The sequence below is a fragment of the Cebus imitator genome, unplaced genomic scaffold, assembly GCF_001604975.1.
Source record: "Cebus imitator isolate Cc_AM_T3 unplaced genomic scaffold, Cebus_imitator-1.0 Scaffold161, whole genome shotgun sequence".
NCBI classification, from domain to species: Eukaryota; Metazoa; Chordata; class Mammalia; order Primates; family Cebidae; genus Cebus; species Cebus imitator.
The window spans coordinates 557578-566369 of record NW_016107476.1 but is presented as its reverse complement, the minus strand read 5'-3'; the positions used below and the strand labels follow the sequence as shown (position 1 = coordinate 566369).

At 47.7% G+C, this 8792-nt stretch overlaps 1 protein-coding gene across 2 annotated transcripts in view; it reads left to right on the top strand.

Moving 5' to 3' along the window:
* LOC108314770 (pancreatic lipase-related protein 2) overlaps window positions 1-8792 on the top strand; it is a 24834-nt gene that overhangs the window by 3795 nt on the left and 12247 nt on the right. For both annotated transcript variants that reach the window (XM_017543797.2, XM_037743973.1), the window contains 5 exons: window positions 945-1070; window positions 1859-1993; window positions 2770-2881; window positions 5165-5284; window positions 6459-6578. In XM_017543797.2, coding sequence (XP_017399286.1) covers window positions 945-1070; window positions 1859-1993; window positions 2770-2881; window positions 5165-5284; window positions 6459-6578 — 613 coding nt within the window. The remainder of the gene's footprint in view (window positions 1-944; window positions 1071-1858; window positions 1994-2769; window positions 2882-5164; window positions 5285-6458; window positions 6579-8792) is intronic.

The window sequence follows — 8792 nt, the reverse complement described above, 5'->3', positions numbered from 1 at the left end:
CTGAGAATCCAGGAAGCTCACAGCTCTGGTCCCTGGCAGAGTTTAGGGAACCAGGTGTCTGTCTCTAGGTTTCTGAGGTCACCCACTGTGGGATTTCACATGACAGCCCAGCCTATTTAGTGCCTCCAGCCCTGAGTTGGCTTGGACATGGTTACTGTGCTATTTTTATTTTGTGATCCTTCTTTAGGCATCTCATCTGTAGAGGTTGGTGGAAGGGGGCCTGAGCAGCCTGTGGCCATTTAGGAGTGCGTTCCAAAGTCTCACAGCTCCACTGAGCTGAAGCTGCCCCCAAGCCTAAGTTTCTGGTCCAGGGGCTCCTCACCTTTTCTGTACCAAGGACATCTTTGGCCACCTGGGGGAAGCCTACAGGCCCCTTCTAGGTCAATGTTTTTAAATGCAAAAATAAAATATGCTGGATTACAAAAGAAACTATATTGAAAAATAATTATCAATACAGCTTCATATGTATTGATATTTTATGTATTCACATTTAAATACATAAATATGTGATACAGTCATATATGTGCTGTTTTATATCTCACTAAATAACAACATCTAGGGGTTGGCCTAATAACTACCATAATTTAAAAATAGTAGTGAGTATAAATGATATTTTGAGATATCTGCACTAATTATACTATGACCTGAAAATATCTGTGACTTCTACTGGGGATGGAGTCACGGGTGTTGCTAATACCACTGTGGTTTATTGTCTAATTTCATGATTAACTGAAATACTACATATGGATTAAGGACTAATTAAAATAGAAAGGTCGTGAACTTGGATTTTCTGAATTCTATCCACAACCCCAGTTCTGGAGCTCCTTCTAATCTGACCCAACTTCATGGGCATCGAAGCTGTGTTACCAGTTCTGAAACTGGCTCTAATAGGCTCATGGCTTGGAAAGAACAACATTCAAATTAACCTTTTTTAATTAAAACAGCTAATCACTGGCATGGAACCAGACACCATTGAGGCTTCAAACTTCCAACTGGACCGCAAGACACGCTTCATCATCCATGGCTTCATAGACAAGGGGGAGGAGAGCTGGCTGTCAGACATGTGCAAGGTGGGACCCCACCACTTGGCCACTCCCTGGTGAGATCAGTACTGAACACACAGATTCAAACACTGCACCCCCAGTTTCCCTGAGACCGGGAAAGGAAATACTCCAGAGAGAGATTGGTCCTTCTTAAAACCACTGAAGAAAGCTCAGTTCCTAAGGGCATCCATTGCCATGCTCTCCCTACCTACCAATTTCTAGCCAAAAATCTCCTCTGAGGCAGAAGATACCCAGAGTTCAGTCAAAAAATCTGTGAGATAGAGACTGCAGCAAACTACTGGGCATTTATTCCTGAACACTTACATAAAACCTCTTTGTGACATTAAAAAACACTTAAATTTTACCCTCTAAAGCATTGCTATCCAGTAGAATGTTGTGCAGTGATGATGTTCTGTATCTTCACTGTCCAAATCAGAAGCCACTGGCCACGTTTGTTTTTCAGCACTTGAAATGTGGCTGGTGCAACCGAAGAGCTGAATTTGACATGTTATTGAGTAGTAGTCTGTTCACACCTGATTTAGTAAGTGGTCTTTTTGGCCTGGCTGTGTTCCTAATGATGTGTGAGACCTTAGACACATCACTCACCCATTCCAGGATCCAGTTTCCATGTCTGTTAAGCAGGTGTTAGCATGCCCAGTCCATAGCATTGCAGTGAGGATGACATTATAGCAGATGTAGAAGTATCAAAGTTCTGACATGGGCTAGGCATTTGATGGATGTGCATACCTATCTCTGGGGTGTGCAGTTGGGAGCTGTTTATAAATTGATTTCTCTCCCTTGTTTGTCTTCCCCAGAAAATGTTTAAAGTGGAGAAGGTGAACTGCATCTGTGTGGACTGGAGGGGCGGGTCCCGGACCATGTACACCCAAGCTGTGCAAAACATTCGGGTCGTGGGTGCGGAGATAGCTCTCTTAATACAAGTCCTGTCGGTAAAACCCTGCCTGGGCCCTGTCCTGTGGGTACGGGGCAGAGAGAGGGGCAGGGAGGCACCACGTGGTGCAGAGAGGCAGCCTAGGGACCCCTGGGCATGGGTAGGGGCCAGCAGCCAACAGCCCAGGTTGTCATCAAAAAGGGCCCTTTCCAAGGTGAAGCTCTGCAACCTTCCTCCTTGCCTGCCGTCCTGAAGCACCTTGCCCTATCACTGTCTAGCTGTGGGGCCGAGGCAAACTAAGCCTCAGTTTCCCCTTTTGAAATAGGTCTTCCTTGCAGGCTGTTCTGCAAGGGTCAGAGAGCAGGCTGTGCCGCCCGGCAGTTCCTAGTGCAGAAGATGAGTTTTCATCCTCGGTCAACCCACAGAGAACGGCCTGGACCTTTCTGCGGGATCTATCCAGGGGGATCCTAGAGCCAGGGCCCACTACCCGTGCTCGCTCGCCCAGATAGCCCATACCCCTAGCAGGAACGAGGGAAGAGAGCTGGGGGTGGGGCGGAGGAGGGTGGCAGGCCGCGTGTCTCGCCCGCCCAGGCGGCCTGCAGTTGGCGTGGTGGCCGCTGGTCAGCACTGTTGCCCCGCGCACGAGCCGGCCCGCGGGACTCACAGTCTGCGGATCCGGGGCCTGGTCGCCCTGCCCCAGGCGGTGTGCTCGAGCGGAGGGTAGAGTTTCGAGCCCGGGTCCTGTCCCCATCCCTGGCAGCGCCCGACGCCCGGCTCCCCAACCAGCGGGTCCCTACGAGGTGCTGGGGGACCTGACGCGCCCTCCCTCCGCAGGCGCAGCTGGGGTACAGCCCGGAGGACGTGCATCTCATCGGCCACAGCCTGGGCGCGCACGCGGCCGCGGAGGCGGGCAGGAGGCTGGAGGGCCGCGTGGGCAGGATCACAGGTAGGGGTCGCGGGGGCAGGGCCCGAGTCCCAGGTCCCGGGGTGCGCGCCGCGGACGCCTCGGCCACATGGCGCCCTTCCCATCGCGAAGAGCTCCCCTGCTGATCCTCCCGGGAGCAGATTTTTTTGTGATGATCGGCCTGGCCTTAAATTTAAAAATAATTTTCCATAATGTATATTAGGAAATAGATGATTAAAAATAAAAATGCATTTGTTAAAGAAGCAAAGGCTGGGCCAGTGGCCTACCCCTGTAATCCCAGCACTTTCGAAGGCTGAGACGGGAGAATCGCTTGAGGCCAGGAGTTCAAGACCAGTTTGGCAACATTGTGAACACAAAAATGTTTACTGTTAGCCAGGTGTGATGGCTCTCGCCTGCAGTCCCAGCTACTCTAGAGGCTGAGGTGGGAAGATTGCTTGAGCCTAAGTGTTCCGGGCTGCAGGGAGCTGTGATAACCCCACTGCACCCCAGCCTGTGTAACAGAGGGAGACCGTACCTCAGAAAAGAAAGAAAAAAGAAAGGAAGGAGGAAAGACAGGAAGGAAGGGAGAGAGGGAGGGAGAGAGAGAGAGAAGAAAGAAAGAAAGAAAAAGAGAAAGAAAAGAAAGAAAGAAAGAAAGAAGAAGAAGAAGAAGAAGAAGAAGAAGAAGAAGAAGAAGAAGAAGAAGAAAGGAAGGAAGGAAGGAAGGAAGGAAGGAAGGAAGGAAGGAAGGAAGGAAGGAAGGAAGGAAGGAAGGAAGGAAGGAAGGAAGGAAGGAAGGAAGGAAGGAAGGAAGGAAGGAAGGAAAGAAGAAAGAAAGAAGAAAGAAGGAAAGAAAGAAAGAAAGAGAGAGAGGAAGGAAGAAGGAAAGAGAGGAAGGGAGGAAGGAAAGGAAAGGAAAAGATTTAACTAGTGCATTAAATCCGTGACTTAAGGGTTATTATTTTCAGAGTATGGCAAAGTAAAACAAAAAATAATGTGAGAAAGGAAGAAAGAAAGAAGGAAGGAAGGAAGGAGGGAGGGAGGGAAGGAAGGAAGGAGAGAGAGAAAGAAAGAAAGAAAGAAAGAAAGAAAGAAAGAAAGAAAGAAAGAAAGATTGATTTAACTAGCACATCAAATCCATGACTTAAGTGTTCTTATTTTCAGAGTATGACAAAGTAAAAGAAAAAAAGTGAGATGGTTTTAAAAATTCATCAGTTCCACATAATTGTTTGACTGTCTTTGTTATGCCAGGCAAAGACAGAAAATGCAAATGGCATACTGAGACCTGCCATATAGAAGGTGCTGAGGAAATACTGAATGAATGAAACACTAGACAGAATGAATGTGTACGAGACAAAGACACAAATAACGATTTTATGCAGCCAAATCAGTTTGTAACTTCACCAAACAGTTCACATCAACATTTAATGAGCATCCCTTTGCCCAAGACACTGGGCGAAGGATGAGGGGGTGTTGGTTTGTGTTTATGTAGAATTTTGCAGTTTGCTATGTCCCTTCTGTTACATCTTTTCATGAGAGTTTCACAACAACCCTGTAAGGTAGGTGGTTGTCATTATTCCCGCTTTCCCGATAAGGACACAGAAGTTCAAAGAGGACAGACATTTGACCTGGAGCAGAGCTAGGGCAAGAATACGGACCACTGTGTGCCCCCTTCTCCCATGCTCTGTTTGTCTTTGAAGATGACCTGGGCACAGCCCCTGCCACAGGAAATCCATAGTCTAGTCCAGGAGGCAGACAACTAAGTAGGCAAATAAAAATCAAAGCAGCTTGCAAAATAATACAATCTGGATGGGATGAGCTGAGAAAAGAGAGGAATTAGATTTTCCATTTCACCATGAGGAGGTTGTATGTGAGCTGGGTTTGGAGGAGAAAGATTTAGATAAAGGAACAATGTGGGGAAGGGCGCAGCAGGCTGGGGAATGGCATGGGCCAGGAAGGAGTAGATGTGTGCAGGGCTCAGGGACTGGATGGAGCTGGGCAAGGCCTGGGGCTTGCAGTCTCTGAGAGCAGTGGCCGAATGGTAACATGTGAGGACAAAAGGAAAAGGGAAAGGAGGGGTGTATGGAGGCTACCTGGATCCTCCATGGAGCCAGGCACTGGGGATTTCTGAATGTTCATCCACAGGCAATGACCCCATTCCCAGACTTCTGTCCCAGACTCTCTCTCCCAGGCAGACCAAGAGCTGCAGATCCAATCCCCAGAACCGTAGCTGCTGGGGTAAGAGGAATCCACATGCTCAGTCTGCCAGTACTGGGTTCAAATCCTGGTTCTTAGAGTCCAGCCTGACTACCTTCTCCCTTTCAGGGCTGGATCCAGCAGAGCCGTGCTTCCAGGGTACGCCTGAGGAGGTTCGGTTGGACCCATCCGACGCTATGTTTGTGGATGTGATTCACACAGATGCTGCTCCCATTGTCCCTTCCCTAGGTGAGATCCTCAATCTCATCTTCTGCTGACCTGTGCTACAGCTAATGACATTGGGTCCAGATATTCTCTCACACACACATACACATGCAGCAGGGGAGGCTATTAGAAATAGCTACAGGAATGGTGTGGGCACCAACCAGTCAAAATGAGTACCAGTCCCAAATAAATAGCCAGTACAATGCCAATGGAATCTGCCTGTAGCCCTGGGTTAAACAAAAACCCTTTTGTAGTCTATGAAAGGTTGTCAATCACTCTTCAAATTCTGCATCCTTCCCCAGTCTACCAGTAACTAATGTGGCAGATGTATTTATTCTTGAAACTTGACTTGTACTTGCAAATACAAAGTGAATTTTTGAATATTTTTTTTACTTCTTCAGTTAAAGCTTTGGTTACACTTTGTTTTGTTGAAAACTGAATGTATCCCTTTATTTAATTCTTCTAAAATCAGTGTTCTTTTTTCAGTATTTTCTTACATAGCCACTCATGAAACTTGCCAATAAAGGGCATGTTTTTGGTGATGATGATATCACTCACTTAGTATTTACCATGTGCTACACTGAACATTTTGCACGCATTAGCTCATTAATTCTGTAACACTCTGAAAAGTGGGCTTTATTGCCACCATTTCATGGCTGAAGAACTGAGGCTCAATGAGGTTAAATAATTGCCCCAGATCACAAAATCTGTAAGTAAAACCAGGATTTGATCACAGGTTCATGCGCCTTGAAATCCAAAGCTCCCAGCCATATGCTATGGCTCACAATATAATATTATGTGGTCTCCACATAGCAATATAATGTAGACATCAAAATTTAAAAATGAGTAAAGTAATGCAAATTACATCAGGTGTTGATATGTCTGCTGGTGCACAATGGTACCGGGGCATATCAATATGGTCCAGGGCTCTCCAAGACACACAGATACACATCCAAATGTGTGTGTCTCACACATACATTCCCAGAGCCCAGCCTCCCCCTCATCTCACTTCCTGTGCCCTCTCCTCCCTCCTTATCTTGCCAAGCACCCATCTCTGCGAACTTTCTGCAGAGCCAGAGGCAGTGGTAGCTGTGATGAAGGGATGAAGGGAGAATTTGCCAAAAAGGCTCTTTTTGTGGCTACAACCTAACTTTGGGACCACTCACCACCCTGCTCATCTCTGCTTCAAATGTTTTAGGTTTTGGAATGAGCCAAAAGGTGGGCCATCTGGATTTCTTTCCAAATGGAGGAAAGCAAATGCCCGGATGCAAGAAAAATATCCTTTCAACCATTGTCGATATCAATGGACTATGGGAAGGTATGTAAATTAAAGAAGTAAGACAGCAATTGCCCTCTTTGGGGAGAAAGCAGAATGCATGGTCTGGCCTTCTTAACACTGACATTTGCCGCCATTTAAAGAGTGTTGTGAAAACGTGCCACGCATTTTCACAATGCTATGAGATGGCTACTCTGATTAGCCCCAGTTTGCAGTTGCCAAAATTGAGGATCAGAAAAATTACATAACTCAATCGGGCGTGGTGGCTCATGCCTATAATCCCAGTACTTTGGGAGGCTGAGACGTGGGAATCACTTGAGAGCGGGAGTTCAAGACCAGCCTGGCCAACATAGTGAAACCCCATCTCTACTAAAAATGCAAAAATTAGGTGAATGTGATGGCATGCACCTATAGTCCCAGCTATTCAGGAGGCTGCGAGATGAGAGTCACTTGAAACCGGGAGGTGAAGGTTGCAGTGAGGTGAGATGGCACCACTGCACCAGCCGGGGTGATGGTGTGAGACCCTGCCTAAAAAAAAAGTTACATAGCTCATCAACACCACTCTATATCTAAGCCCAATTTCTGACTATAAAGCCCTGATCTCATGCTCCAGACTGTGTATCTCCCTGTTGTTGGGGTCCTGGGACAGCTCCTGGGCTGGCATGTTGGCTCTGTCTGTGACCACCCAGCTACCTGCAGCATCTGCTCCTTGAAGAACTGCAGGGCATAGGCCAAGATTTGAATGCCTTGACTTGCTTTCTGGTTGCTGTTGTTAGGTGCTAAGAATGGAAGGGACTTTGCTGGTAAGAAGACAAAGGAGGGATGTGCTCTGTGCGTTTGGGGTGCCTGTGTAGGAGGGGGAGGCCTGGAAGTCTGGGAGACCTATGGCGGCTGCTGGCCAGCTCTGTACGTTTCTGTTCATCTGAGAGAACAGGGCCCATGCCCCACCATTAGGCAACCTCATAGCCCCATCCGATTTGCTGTCCCTTGATCTGGCCTTTTTGATTCCTGTTGCCCCTCCCCTGACACCAGGCTTCACTCTCTTCCCTGAAAAGGGAGGGTTGGGGACTGTGATCATTTTAGTCTTTATTTTCCTGAGCTGGGAGTTCCCCAAGGCCAAGGATTATGTTTTGCACATTTCAGATACTCCAGTATCCTGCTCAGGGCCTCGTCCAATTCAGGCACTAAATTTACTCTTAAATTGAGTTGTGTGGCCTTGTTTGGCATTTTAATATTCCACATGCTTCAGGTCAAAGAGCAGAGTCAATAAAGCGACCGCCAGCACCCACCGACAAATAAATGGAGCTTTTGCCCTCTCAGGTAACTCCTGGGAAGATGTGGCCATTCCAGGCTCCCTGAAAGCGCACCAGCATCACAATAATAGCTGCCCCCTCCCACAAACGATAAGCAGGGCACACATAATGGGAAGGAGCCCAGGTTTAATTAGAGAGGCAATTTCAAGTGAACAAGCCCATGAGCACTGGTGTGTGCTCCTATTGTGTCGAGCTCTGAGTCACCCAGGCACTGGGCTCTGAGGAATAATTAAATCCACTTTCTGCTCCATTATGGGGTCCCTGGGCAGCAATTTTGGATAAAAGAAACAATTAAGTTTGAAACAGGTTCTGTTGTTGGGTGATGAGTGCCGGTGTGGGCACAGGGAGCCTGGCTTCAGCTGGAAGTCACTGGGCTGAGGGCTGGGAGCTGTGTAGAGCGAAGCCACTCTGGGCACAAAGGGAAGTGTTCCATTCTCAGTGGGTGGTGATAAAGCCCCTCAGACCCCTGGGAGTGGTCCCCAGGTGTATCCAGGGTCACTGTGAATTTCTCCATGGGAAATTTTCTACGAAGGAGCCAGAGAAATGAAAAAACACTTTTCCAGACTCTTTTGAAAGAAAAGGATGATAAGTAAAATACAGTGAGAGAGTGGCCGGAGGCATGGCCACCTTGCTGTCGCTGCTTTTGCCTTGGGCCCTGCATGGCAAAGAAGAAGAATCAAAAAGCCTGACTCATGGGGAAGGCCTGCTGGGTGTGTCTGGAGTTCCCACTAGGGATGTGCTGCCTTCACTCATGCATGGGAAGGTTTTCAGGTACAACTGGAGATTCTGGCTTCTCATGGAAAATCAGAGGACCAGGTGATTCGGGGCTTTGAACATATAACACCTGGCTAGACTGTGTAGCATTATAGGGTCCCTTTTACAGCTATTGCTATCTTCTCATAGTCTCTCTCTCTCTCTCTCTCTCTCTCTCTCTCTCTCTCTC